General features: G+C 40.4%; 1 protein-coding gene across 2 annotated transcripts in view; it reads left to right on the top strand.

The window, feature by feature from the left end:
* Positions 1 to 123: 123 nt before the first annotated feature.
* Positions 124 to 13,906, top strand: part of LOC110445991 (ATP-binding cassette sub-family D member 4-like) — a 36,487-nt gene continuing 22,704 nt past the window's right edge. For both annotated transcript variants that reach the window (XM_021490917.1, XM_021490916.1), the window contains exons 1-6: positions 124 to 256; positions 8,400 to 8,518; positions 10,677 to 10,804; positions 10,958 to 11,094; positions 12,553 to 12,669; positions 13,071 to 13,196. In XM_021490917.1, coding sequence (XP_021346592.1) covers positions 222 to 256; positions 8,400 to 8,518; positions 10,677 to 10,804; positions 10,958 to 11,094; positions 12,553 to 12,669; positions 13,071 to 13,196 — 662 coding nt within the window. In that variant the 5' untranslated portion in view covers positions 124 to 221. The remainder of the gene's footprint in view (positions 257 to 8,399; positions 8,519 to 10,676; positions 10,805 to 10,957; positions 11,095 to 12,552; positions 12,670 to 13,070; positions 13,197 to 13,906) is intronic.

Here is a 13,906-nt window from a genome sequence, read left to right as displayed (position 1 = left end):
AATAGGTTTTTTTACACTTACAACTTGTTTTATTTTACAGAAATCACAATACTATCCTACATGATATGTCTTTCCGGAATTATAGAGCAGTGTTCGCCACTAAATTTACCATGATATTTTTCATTTTCTCAATCCTCGCCGTACGCGCATGGACTTTTACCTTTCGTCTGCCACATAACCGGCACATTTACGACTGTGAGCGGAATCACAAAGATAACAACATGGTGGATGTAAACAAACAAACAAGACACTCACGGTAAGTGCGTAATTTTGCATGAAATGGTGCTCGAGGTCAATGGAACAAAATTTGAGTATCGTCGATATAGTTTAAGCACAGCGATACAGTGAGACATTTCGTCCACATTTTTACTGTGCCGTGGTGCGGCGTCCGTCCATCGTCAATATTTTACTTTAAACAACTTCTTCTCAATAACCAAAAGCCACAGGGTACTGATATTGGGCCTGTAGCATGCTGGGATGAAGGGCTACCAAGTTTGTTCAAATGAATGACCTTGACCTGCTTTCAAGGTAACAGGGGTCAAATGTCTTAAAATCTTCAAACAACTTCTTCTCAATAACCAAAAGGCCCAGGGTACTGATATTTGGCCCGTAGCATGCTGGGATGAAGGGCTACCAAGTTTGTTCAAATTAATGACATTGACCCACTTTCAAGGTCACAAGGGTCAATTGTTTTAAAATCTTCAAACAACTTCTTCTCAATAACCAAAAGGCCCAGGGTACTGATATTTGGCCCGTAGCATGCTGGGATGAAGGGCTACCAAGTTTGTTCAAATGAATGACCTTGACCCACTTTAAAGGTCACAGGGGTCAAATGTCTTAAAATCTTCAAATAACTTCTTCTCACTAACCAAAAGGCCCAGGGTACTGATCGGGCCTGTAGCATGCTGGAATGAAGGGCTACCAAGTTTGTTCAAATGAATGACCTTGACCTACTTTCAAGGTCACAGTGGTCAGATGTTTAAATCTTTTAATAGGTTCTTATGAATCATACACTGATATTCTGCCTGTAGCTGTATTTTAGTCCACTTTTAAGATTACAAGTGTGAGATAAATACCAGGTGAGTGATGCAGGCCCATTGGGCCTCTTGCTTAGCTCATGGTGAGCCTATGCCATACCGCAGCGTCCGTTGTCTGGCCTTCGTCCGTCCGTGCGTCAACTTTTTCTTTAAAACGCTACTTTTCCTGAACGGCCAGGTAGATTTTGACTAAATTTGGTCTGGAGCATCCTTAGGCCAAGGGGACCCATCAGTATTGGGATGGCATCACGGATTGGTCGACCAAACAAAACTAATGCTGGTGATGCCTTTGTCTCTGGGTCAATTGAATTTCTGTACATCAGTAGGGCCCTCTGAAACTTGTCCACATCGAGAGAAACAGACGCGGTTATGTTGTCCATGAGCATGCGTTTTACAGTCTTCACTGCCATCTCAGCCCTGCAATTAGCATGTGGATTTGTGACCGATGAAATCCTATGCAGAACACCCCAGGCTTTGAGGAATTCCTGTGTTTTCCCTGCTGTAAACTGCGGGCCCCCACCTAATGTCAACTCCTCAGGAATGCCAAATGGCACAAAAGTCTCTCGCAGTCGTTTGACAAGACCATCTGCCCCAGAATCTGATCTGTGCACTATAGGCCAGCTGGAATATCTATCCACGATCACCACATAGTCCTTGCTGTTGTAAGTGAAGTAGTCACTGCAGATCATCTGAAATGGGTAATCTGGTGGTGTTATGTCTGATGGGGGCTGCATCGGGTTGGACTTAGCCATCTGGTGGCAATGTGAACATTGGTCCCTTACTCTTGCAATGTCAACTGTGATGTCAGGCCAATACACTGAGTCTATGGCAGGGGCACGCATAGCACTGACACCTTGGTGGGCTACATGTAGTGCATTAAGTACATGCTTTCGAAATGCAGGTGGGATTACTACGCGTTGACCCATAAATACCACACCATCCACCACACACAGACTGGCTGCAAAGCGATGATAGGGACGAAACTCAGTAGATAGCTCTCTGCAATCTTCAGGAAATCCAGCCTCTAGGTGGTGATTGAGGTTGACGAATGTGCTGTCTGATGCAGTAGCTTCTCGAACCATGTCCCATGTAACAACGGTGACAACAGAATTCAACGCAGTAGTCGCTGCTGCAACAGTGAGTCTGTCATCAGCCATGTCCTCGTTCTCACTATGCTGGCAAAGGCTATTGAGGGTGTCATGCAATGGGATAGATGTGTTGTCATCCATATCAAGGTTCAAAGTTTCGCCAGGCAATTGTAGGTGCTCGGGCGGGGACGCAGGGTGTCTAGAAGAAGCATCCGGACCTTGGTTCTTCTTTCCAGGAACATGTACAACTGTGAACCTGTACCCAAGAGTTTTTTCCTTGAGGTTAAGAAGTCGTCTGTTACTAATATCTGTAAGTGACCTATCGTTCAGGATCTGAAGTAGTGGCTTATGATCCGTGGCTATGAGTAGATCTTTGCATCCTAGCACGTAATAGCGAGACTGGTGGAGTGCATAAACAATGGCCAAGGCTTCGCCTTCAATGGGAGCATAGCAGCTTTTAGCAGGAGGTGTAAACCTGCTGCCAACTAAACACAGCTTCCAACCATCAGGGCAGCAGGCAGGAGTCTTATCAGTACACTGGCAGTACTTCTGCATCAAGAAGAACCCTATTCCATCAATGAACCAGTCAGTAGCAAAGCAAGTCGGTCGATCAGGGTCAAACAGGCGCACCCCTTCCTTCATCTCCTGTATGATGACCTCCTTGGACTGATTGAATAGCTGGTCCAGCTCATCTGTCCAGACAAACTTTGTAGACGGTTTTAGCGGAGTCCGAAAAGGTTTCATCTGTCCTGTCCTGGCAAAGGCGTACGTACCCTGGTTAATAAGCCCGAACCATGCCCTAAAACCAGTGATATCAGTTGGTGTGGGGAAATTTCTGATAGCATCTAGGAACTTAGCACTAGGGCGAATGTTTGTTGGAGTGATTGTCAGTCCTGCAAAGTCAACGGTGTCCTGGGCAAACTGAAACTTCTTTGGGTTAAGTGTGATGCAATTACGAGCACACAGGTCAAACCATTCACATGCTTGAAAGAATGCCGCTTCAATGGACCCTGCCCACATGCAAGTATCATCCACTCACTTGACCTTGTACCGGAAATTGGAAATTATGGCATCAAAGCGCTGGTTGTAAGCATCACCGCTAGCGAGAAATCCTTGGGGAGCCACTTTGTACCTATATCGCCTCCAGGGCGTGATGAAGGTCGTGCTATGTCGATCGTTTTCTTGGATTGGCACAGAGTGGTACCCATTCCAGGCGTCTGTTACTGTTTTTCTCGTACCTTGAGGAACACGGTCTGCCAGATGGAAGGGGCTAGGTACATGATGAGTCTGGCGGACAGTCTGTTTGGACTGACGCGCTCAAGAACACCGATGCGAACATCCCTCTCAATATCAGCATAGANTCATCCTCGAGCACCATGTTGTAGGAGTGGTTGGACTGACGCACTCAATAACACCGATGCGAACATCCCTCTCAATATCAGCATAGACCTTATCCTGCCAGTGAATTGGGAAAAGTGCTGGCTCGTGAATTGCCACTGGCTTCACTTTGGGATCAACATGGAGCTGTAAGGGCTCACCCTTCGTAAGAGGCAATGGTTGATGCTCACAGACATTGAAGGTTGTGGAACCATAATAGTCAAGAAGCCAATCTCTGAGAGCCCCGATGTTCTCTTATGTGGCCCATAGTCCTGGGGGTAGCGTAGTCGGCAGTGTTGGGGGTTCCGTTTGACGCCTGGGGCAAGAATAAGTTATCTCCTCAGAGTCCTCAACTGAGGCGGGGACATCCGTAGGCACATTGGGGAATTCCGTGTGAATAACCCCGAGAGATATGAGCGCTTCACTGCAAAGGAAGGCCTTTTCCATAGTGTCAGATACATAGCAAAGTATGCATGTTGACTGTGTAGAGTCAGTAATGTCTCCCGTGGAAATGTTTACCACAACCGCTCCCATTACACCAAGGTCTTCTTTTATAGCTCCATGCATGATAGGCTTAACAAGGAGAAAATCCTGTTTCGACATTCCCATAGTATAGGCAGATTTCAGGGGTATTATCGAACTCTGACACCCTGTGTCAGCCACCATAGGTATTGTGACTGATTTCAGTTTTGACGACTTCTGCATGGGGTGTCCAAAGGTGGTGTGATCTTCTGGCAACGGTGTCATGTTAACCGACAACATGGGGTGGGGCCTGGAGGGGCGAGCTACCCACTGTCCCTCATACACATGATGTTCAAGTCTTGGGGCCTGCCTTCGAAGCCCGGGGCAAATGGTAGAAGTGTTCTTGGAGCAACTCTTCGCTATTGCTGTGCACAGTTGGTAATACACATAACCGGCTTTGTCCAAGTTTGTGTCCTTAGATGAAACTCCAGAAGCATGGCCTTTGGAAGAATTCCTGCGACCCGTACCCTGAGGACAAATTCTGGATGAGGCATTACGGTGACCCCAGTTACCACAGGTTGTGCACTTGCTGCAGGATGTAGTGAATTGTCCCTTCACTGAACACTTAGCGCACGTAAATGTCCATGCCTCACAATTTTGAGATCTGGCCCTGCGGTCATTCTTGAGTCTGTGAGCTGCGCTACCGCATGCCCAGCATCTCGCTCCAGACGATGTGGGTGGCTTGGGGTTGGTATGAGTAGCACACATGGCACCTGCGGAATAGCGCAGTGGGGAGAACAGTGTCCGTAATGGCCATTCCAACCTTATACATGTTCCACTGCCTGGTAAAAGCTGACCATTGGTCTGGGTCACATCCAGCAGAAACAATTGGTGGGTCCAACTTGAGCTTTGGTGGTGTTGGATTGGCTGGGGTTCTATGGACAGTCCTGTCATGAATTTGAAGAGAAGCAGTGAGGGGCAGCTGCAAATTCTGAAGGATGACTGCTACCTGCAACGTACAAACATAATATAATGATTAGTTAGTTGTGGGCCCTCTGTGGGCATAGGGGTGGCGCCAAATAGGGGAAATAGAGGTAAAACCTGTCAAATCCTTCTTCTACCATAGGGATTAAGGGATTTTATTCTTATTAAGTCTGGAGCATCCTTGGGCCAAGGGGACTCAATATTGTATAAACGGTGGGGGTGGCCCCTCTGGGGACAGAGGGGCGGGTCGAATAGGGGAAATAGAGCATATTCTTCAAAATCCTTCTTCTGTAGAAACGACAGGATATTGTCCAAATTTGGTATGAAGCACCCTTTGGTGAAGGGAAACCAACTTTGTATAAACGTTTGGCCTGACCCCCCTGGGGGCAGAAAGGCTGGCCCGATAAGGGATATAGAGGAATAGTTTTAATATCCTTCTTCTTCCATTTGGGATGAAGGTATTTTGACCAAATTTGAACATTAGCGTCCTATAGGGAAGGGAAATCAATTTTATATAAATGGTGGGTCTGACCTCCCTGGGGCCAGAGGGGTGGGGCCCACTAGGGGTAATTTAGCAAATTCTTTAAAAAAATCTTCTTCTGTAGGAATGACAGGATTTTGTCCATATTTGGTCTAAAACATTCTTTGGTGAAGGGGACTATATTTTGTATAAACGTTGAGTCTGACCCCCTTTGGCAGAGGGGAGGGGCTTGATAGGGGAAACATAGCAAATTCTTTAAAATACTACTTCTTTTGTAGGAATGACAGGATTTTGTCCAAATCTTTATTTTGATTAAATCAAGGACAAAATCTAGCAAACTTGTTTGTTAATAAAGATATAAGGTTATGGTCCTTTTCAGCATAAGCTAACCCCAACCCCCAAGCTTATGAAGCAAAAGAACCCTAACCATAGTCATTTATCATTTATTTAACCCTATAACCCTAACCCTAAACCTAACCTTAAGTGCTTTTAAAAAAAAAAAAATTGTCATCTTGACCACGGATGTTTAAAATTCTGTCAATGTTTTTACAATTTAATGAATTATTAAAATTGTCATCTATCTAATAGGTAGCCAGATCTAGATGACTTTATCAACCATACATACATGTACACTCCTTTGTCATTTTGTCAGTTTGAGGTGTACCTGTTGTTTACAACTGAAAAAAAACCAGTATTATCTTTTTTCCGTAGTGTAATGGACTTACTGAGCTTAAAATATAACATATCTTGCACTGAATTACATTTTACTGATTTTGTGCTTTCAGTTAGACATATTTTGTTCCCAGATGACACCTTTTAAACTTCAACAAGTTATTTTATGTGTACTTTAATGTACTTTAAGTGTTGAATTACAATTTTTTGTACATTACATATTTTTCATCAAGCTTCCCTGGCTAAGATCACCAGTAACAATGATGTAGCCCTTTTTTTCACTGTTTTGGGATTGGTGCCTGTTTACGACTATGTCCATATCCTGTATTTCATAACATGTTAATTACAGGAGAGGAAAAATGCACAGCCAGACTGGGGTTTGAACCCAGACCCTCCAAACCCTAGACAGATGCACACTGAGCATAAAATTAAAAGATGTTTTCTATATATAGGTCTCATAAGTATTAACAAGAGTTTGGTCCAGTATTGGCACTGTTGGGAATCGGATGAGATATTATAATTGATTACTGGAAGACTTTTCATGAACGATTGATCGATTATAATCAGAATATTAAAACTTTTGTAAATACATTGTGTAGTGTTAAGAAAAACATGAAATTACAGAATGCGGCTAGCTTTATCTAATAGCAAGAGTACATACCTCCGACCTTAAAATACATACCATAACTATCCGGTGCAAAATAATGAGGTCCATGATTTTTTTAGTGAGATCTGGTAAAAAGTAGTGAGAGTTTATCTCTGAATTAGCGAGAAAACGTGAGAACTTTAACACAGAAATAATCCGGCATATTACATAGAATGATCTCATTTGTGTTATTCTGAAGCATCTTTTGGAACTAAAATTGCAGATTTATTGATATTTTAAAGTATTTTAGAATGAGGTTTACACGTGGAAACGATTCGGGTATAGTTATCAATTTTTAAAAGTAAATAAATCACAACACTTTCATCAAAAACAAATAATGAGAAAAATTTGAAAAGAAGTCAAAATTCAAGAGGGGTATCCTTGTTAACCTAGGTTAGGAAAAAAAAATACATCTCAACCATTAATTGGGAAAATTTAATCTTCATTTGTTGAAAAAAAAAAGTAAACCAATACCTACTACTTCCATTATCTTTTATTTCCAATTGTGAAGAAATTTGCTGTCTTGTTTTGATGTTATTTTTATTAACACTCAGTCCTATTCCAACAACGAGAGAAAATTTCCTGATTCAATATCAGTGACCGGTCTCGATTTTATAGTCTCGACTTACATTTCCTTTTAGTTAAACCATGTTTTTTGATTGTAATGAACTAACAGCTCTTATGTGGCTATTCAATGTTTATACCCACTGTCATCACTAGTGTTGTGCCGATGACCGGGAATATCGATTAATGGTTGGTTGGAGCCCACCGATTCTGAGGATCGATCATAGTCTTGTTTAATCGATCATCGGTAGATCCAGGTTGAACACGCCCAATAGGAACAAAAACGAATGCACCCGGAAGCAATTTGGAAGCTTCATCTGTAACCAATAGGCTTGTGGTGGATCTACGAGAAATCTATGCAAATCTAGCAAGTTTATGTTCACATTTGGAACCGTCCTTATTTAACCCTCTTTTTTTCAGAAAAAGTTTGAGAGAATCAACTCTCCAGACTCCACATAGAAAATATATCTAGAGTCATATCACTAGGATCATCAATCTCCATGATATATAATTAATAACTATAACATATCAAAAAAGTTGTATAAAATGTTATAAAAAGTATATATAATGATTACAATAGGGTATAATATATCACACACAAATTACATTAGATACCGTTACATCTTGGAGACGGTGAACACTCGACACTCGCTTATACTGGAAACATAGACACCTACCTAAACTGGAAGTTGCTTTACTCCGGGTGCCACCGTCACTTTCAAAGGGCGATAACACGAAAAAAGTTATGTTGATACGTTTGTACAGGGCAAATGCAGTTTTTCCTGGTTTCATTTTGATATATATATTGCCATACATTTTAATACAAGAATGCATCAAAAGGATTTAAAGTATGTCAGTTAGGTACATACAGTAGGACTGGTGTATAATGTTGCTCTTCCCCTGCAATGACCTTATTTAGGGTTGTAAGATAATTGTCAGTGATGTGAGAGATAAATAATTCTTTCAGGGTCTAACAGCAGTGTGTCATTGTTTATGACTTACAAATAGTAAAATAGTAAAATAAATAATTTTGTCTGCTTAAATGCTACAAAAAATTAACATTAAGATGTTCTTTTCATTTATTTCAGTTTAAAGTTTGACTACAAGTTTCTGAAACGTTTCTTACGGCTGCTTGGATGGATGTTCCCTAGTCTGTGTAGTAAACAGTCCATCCTTTTCCTGTTTCTCCTCTGCCTCGGACTCCTAGGTACAGTATACATACAGACTGTGTAGTAAAAAGTCCCTGCTCTACCTGTTTCTCCTCTGCCTCGGACTCCTAGGTACAGTATACATACAGACTGTGTAGTAAACAGTCCATCCTTTTCCTGTTTCTCCTCTGCCTCCGACTCCTAGGTACAGTATACATACAGACTGTGTAGTAAACAGTCCCTGCTCTACCTGTTTCTCCTCTGCCTCAGACTCCTAGGTACAGTATACATACAGACTGTGTAGTAAACAGTCCCTGCTCTACCTGTTTCTCCTCTGCCTCAGACTCCTAGGTACAGTATACATACAGACTGTGTAGTAAACAGTCCCTGCTCTACCTGTTTCTCCTCTGCCTCAGACTCCTAGGTACAGTATACATACAGACTGTGTAGTAAACAGTCCCTGCTCTACCTGTTTCTCCTCTGCCTCAGACTCCTAGGTACAGTATACATACAGACTGTGTAGTAAACAGTCCCTGCTCTACCTGTTTCTCCTCTGCCTCAGACTCCTAGGTACAGTATACATACAGACTGTGTAGTAAACAGTCCCTGCTCTACCTGTTTCTCCTCTGCCTCAGACTCCTAGGTACAGTATACATACAGACTGTGTAGTAAACAGTCCCTGCTCTACCTGTTTCTCCTCTGCCTCAGACTCCTAGGTACAGTATACATACAGACTGTGTAGTAAACAGTCCCTGCTCTACCTGTTTCTCCTCTGCCTCAGACTCCTAGGTACAGTATACATACAGACTGTGTAGTAAACAGTCCCTGCTCTACCTGTTTCTCCTCTGCCTCAGACTCCTAGGTACAGTATACATACAGACTGTGTAGTAAACAGTCCCTGCTCTACCTGTTTCTCCTCTGCCTCAGACTCCTAGGTACAGTATACATACAGACTGTGTAGTAAACAGTCCCTGCTCTACCTGTTTCTCCTCTGCCTCAGACTCCTAGGTACAGTATACATACAGACTGTGTAGTAAACAGTCCCTGCTCTACCTGTTTCTCCTCTGCCTCAGACTCCTAGGTACAGTATACATACAGACTGTGTAGTAAACAGTCCCTGCTCTACCTGTTTCTCCTCTGTCTCAGACTCCTAGGTACAGTATACATACAGACTGTGTAGTAAACAGTCCCTGCTCTACCTGTTTCTTCTCTGCCTCACACTCATAGGTACAGTATACATACAGTCTGATTAGTAAACAGTCCCTGCTCTACCTGTTTCTTCTCTGCCTCACACTCATAGGTACAGTATACATACAGTCTGTTTAGTAAACAGTCCCTGCTCTACCTGTTTCTTCTCTGCCTCACACTCATAGGTACAGTATACATACAGTCTGATTAGTAAACAGTCCCTGCTCTACCTGTTTCTTCTCTGCCTCACACTCATAGGTACAGTATACATACAGTCTGATTAGTAAACAGTCCCTGCTCTACCTGTTTCTTCTCTGCCTCACACTCATAGGTACAGTATACATACAGTCTGATTAGTAAACAGTCCCTGCTCTACCTGTTTCTTCTCTGCCTCACACTCATAGGTACAGTATACATAGTCTGATTAGTAAACAGTCCCTGCTCTACCTGTTTCTCCTCTGCCTCGGACTCCTAGGTACAGTATACATACAGTCTGATTAGTAAACAGTCCTTGCTCTAACTGTTTCTCCTCTGTCTCAGACTCCTAGGTACAGTATACAACCAGACTGTGTAGTAAACAGTCCCTGCTCTACCTGTTTCTCCTCTGCTTCTGACTCCTAGGTACAGTATACATACAGTCTGATTAGTAAACAGTCCCTGCTCATCCCCTTCCTACTCAGCCTCAGACTCCTAGGTACTTTATATAAAAGCTACTGTCTCAGTAATGCAGATTTGTCTGTAGTCTTATTAGACTACTATTATAATACAGTTGATTGTATTTATATTGAATCTTTTTAAAAGTATTACGTGAACCTCACTGTTAAAAACCAATATTCTTTCAATTTCAATATAACAAAATATATATATATATCAATTTCAATATGACAAATTTAAACATAGACATGAACAAAATGCATTCCCAGTGCTGAGAACAATTACATAAATAGTAATGATTTGAAGTGAAAAATCAGTTTCATTGGAAATGTACGAACGTTTTTTTGTGTGAATGTTATGAGTTTTCCACTTCAGAGCAAGTGGTAGTGTTTAACATCGGATATGTGCCGTCCAAGTACTACGAGGTGTTTGGTAACAAGGACTATGAAGGATTTGTACATGAAACATTCCTCGCCTTACTGTTGATCATCTCAGAATCATTGGTAAGTTGATACAGTTTATTTGTCATGTTTCTGTAAATGTAATGGGCCTATATTACATACATGTACCTGTGGAGGTATATTAAGATAACTCGGAGATTTCCTATAATGATAGTACATCCGGATAGATAAATTGTATAACTGTTTTTGTTTCAGATAAAGAGTACTATAACCTTTGTTGGGTCCATTTTATACATCCTTTTGCGGGGTTTGCTTACCAAGAGGATACATCAGAAGTACTTTAAAGATTATTTGTACTATAAAATCAATGTTCTCAGCTCTACAGACAATCCGTAAGTTTTTAAGGTTTCTCATATACTTTGTCAGCTTTATCAATTTTTTGAGCATAATTGGTGACAAAATCAGAGTCGTGATTTAGTAAATATTGAAATAAGATTTCTTTTCAACTTCATGTAACATTTCAACCAAAATGCAGCGAAGTTCTATGTGATATATGGCATTAAATGTCTTTACTGTTGAGGATCAATGTCTATCATAGAATGTTATTTATCAAATTTGTAAATATCCCTCATAATCATATTTTTTCTGTTCACCTTTAAATAAAGGGGAATTCATTACTGCAAAAGAGACTAACCAAATTTCTTCTCTTACAAAATATTTAAATTCAATGGAAATATGGGAGAAATTTCACTGAAGGAAATGTTTAGATGTTTATTTTATACAGTCTCTGGCCAATGTAGACAACTTTATATTCCTATATTATGGTTGACAGATGGGCTACCTTTTTCTGTTACCTCATTCCTAGTTCAAATATGAAACAAGAATGTGGTTACTTATTCCCAATTCAACTGTTATGATTAAATGAAAACCAAAATTTCCAATCTCAACTGACATCTGAGGTCTTGTGGTCAAAGGTCAAAGGTAAATTTTGTTACTGAAATGGCTAAATATTTCAGAAACGGTAGGTATTTTGTATGCATGTATGCATTGAAATATTGTAGGCTTAAATGAAAGCTACTCTAATGACAAACGTCCAAGGTCTTGGGGGCCAAAGGTCAAAGATGAATTACGTTACTGAAATGGCTAATTATCTTGTAAACAGTAGGTATTTTTTATGTACACACATTGGAATATTGAAGGCATTAATGCAATCAACTCTACCGACACCTTCCAAGGTCATGGGGTCAGAAGTCAAAGGTCACAGATGAATTACGTTACTGAAATGGCTAATTGTCTCGTAATTGGTAGGTATTTTGTATGTACATGTACATGGAATATTGTAGGCATTAATGCAAGCTACTCTACTGACAGACTCCCAAGATCAGGGGTCAGGGGTCAAAGGTCACAGATAAATCACATTATGAAATGGCTAATTATCTCAGAAACAGTAGGTATTTTGTAAACACATATTGGAATATTTTAGGTATTAATGCAAGCTACTATACTCTTAGGGCAACTTCCGAGGTCATGAGGTCAAAGGTTACAGATGCATTATGTTACTGAAATGGCTAATTATCTCAGAAATGGTAGGTATTTTGTATGCACATACCTTGGAGTATATGTGTAGCATGGATGCAAGCTACATTGTGACAAAATTCTAAGGTCATGGGGTCAAAGGTCACAGTAGAGATCCATACCGGTATAAAAAAATATGTTTAAAACTTTGATATTCATGACAGTCAGTCCATTTTGTTGTAAAAACTTGTAATCTTAGAAGTATTTTCACATTTTATATATATTGCGTGTTACATATCCAGGTCACATAATGAACCATGTTTTATCTTTTTCAGTGACCAGCGTATTACTCAGGATGTTGAGCGACTTTGTTTTTACTTCAGTGAAATATTGTCACCTCTAGTTATCTCCCCTTTCACAATAGGGTATTATATCTATCAATGTATACAAAAGTAAGTATTCATCATTTTAAGAGCAACATATGTTATGTAGTGAATGAACAAAACTGCTGAAATAATTAAAACACCTATATAATAGGTACTGTGCTTATGCAATTTAATCTGTAAGAAACACTACACAGTACTGAGGTCAGTCACATATGTTTGAAAATATCACAACAAAAGTTGAAGCAAATAAATCTTCTTTATTGAATTTTATATGCATTGCCAGACTAGAGAATTACTATTTATCAATATTTATCAATATCACCAGAAAGTTTAGATAATATGTACAGCTGTGTGATGTTTCAATGATTTAAGTGTTTAACTTGTTTCCATTAGAACAAGATATTTAGATCCTGTGAACAGCTGTGTGATATTTTAATCATTAAAATATTTTAACTTGTTTCCATTAGAACAGGATACTTAGGTCCAGTGGGAGTCCTAGGCTTCTTCCTGGTAGGAACAGTGTTCAACAAGTTGTTAATGTCCCCAGTTGTTGACTATGTATTTAGGAGGGAGAAGATGGAGGGCAATTTTAGGTAAGTAATATGTCACATGATGTTTCATTCAATACGTCACATGATGTATTAAAGAGTGTGTCACTTGTTGTAACAGCTGTTGTCAGATGTGTCACATGTTGTGTTATTCAATATGTCACATGATGTAGACACTAAACAGTGATTCACATGATGTACTGTCACATGATATGTCAGATGAGGTATGAGTGTGTCACATGATGTGACAGATGTAGTGTCACATGATGTTTGAGTGTGTCACATGATGTATCAGATGAAGTGTCACATGAGGTATGAGTGTGTCACATAATATATCAGATGTAGTGCCACATGGTCTGTCACATGGTGTGTTACATGATGTATCAGATGAAGTGTCACATGATGTATCAGATGTAGTGTCACATGATGTATCAGATCAAGTGTCACGTGAGGTATGAGTGTGTCACATGATGTATCAGATGTAATGTCACATGATTTGTCAGATGTAGTGTCAATTGATGTATCAGATGTAGTGTCACATGATGTATCAGATGAAGTGTCACATGAGGTATGAGTGTATCACATGATGTATCAGATGAAGTGTCACATGATGTATGAGTGTGTCACATAATATATCAGATGTAGTGCCACATGGTCTGTCACATGGTGTGTTACATGATGTATCAGATGTAGTGTCACATGATGTATCAGATGTAGTGTCACATGATGTATCAGATGTAGTGTCACATGATGTA

Source organism: Mizuhopecten yessoensis, unplaced genomic scaffold, assembly GCF_002113885.1.
Source record: "Mizuhopecten yessoensis strain PY_sf001 unplaced genomic scaffold, ASM211388v2 scaffold2435, whole genome shotgun sequence".
Lineage (NCBI taxonomy): Eukaryota > Metazoa > Mollusca > Bivalvia > Pectinida > Pectinidae > Mizuhopecten > Mizuhopecten yessoensis.
This window is presented reverse-complemented; position numbering and strand designations above follow the sequence as displayed.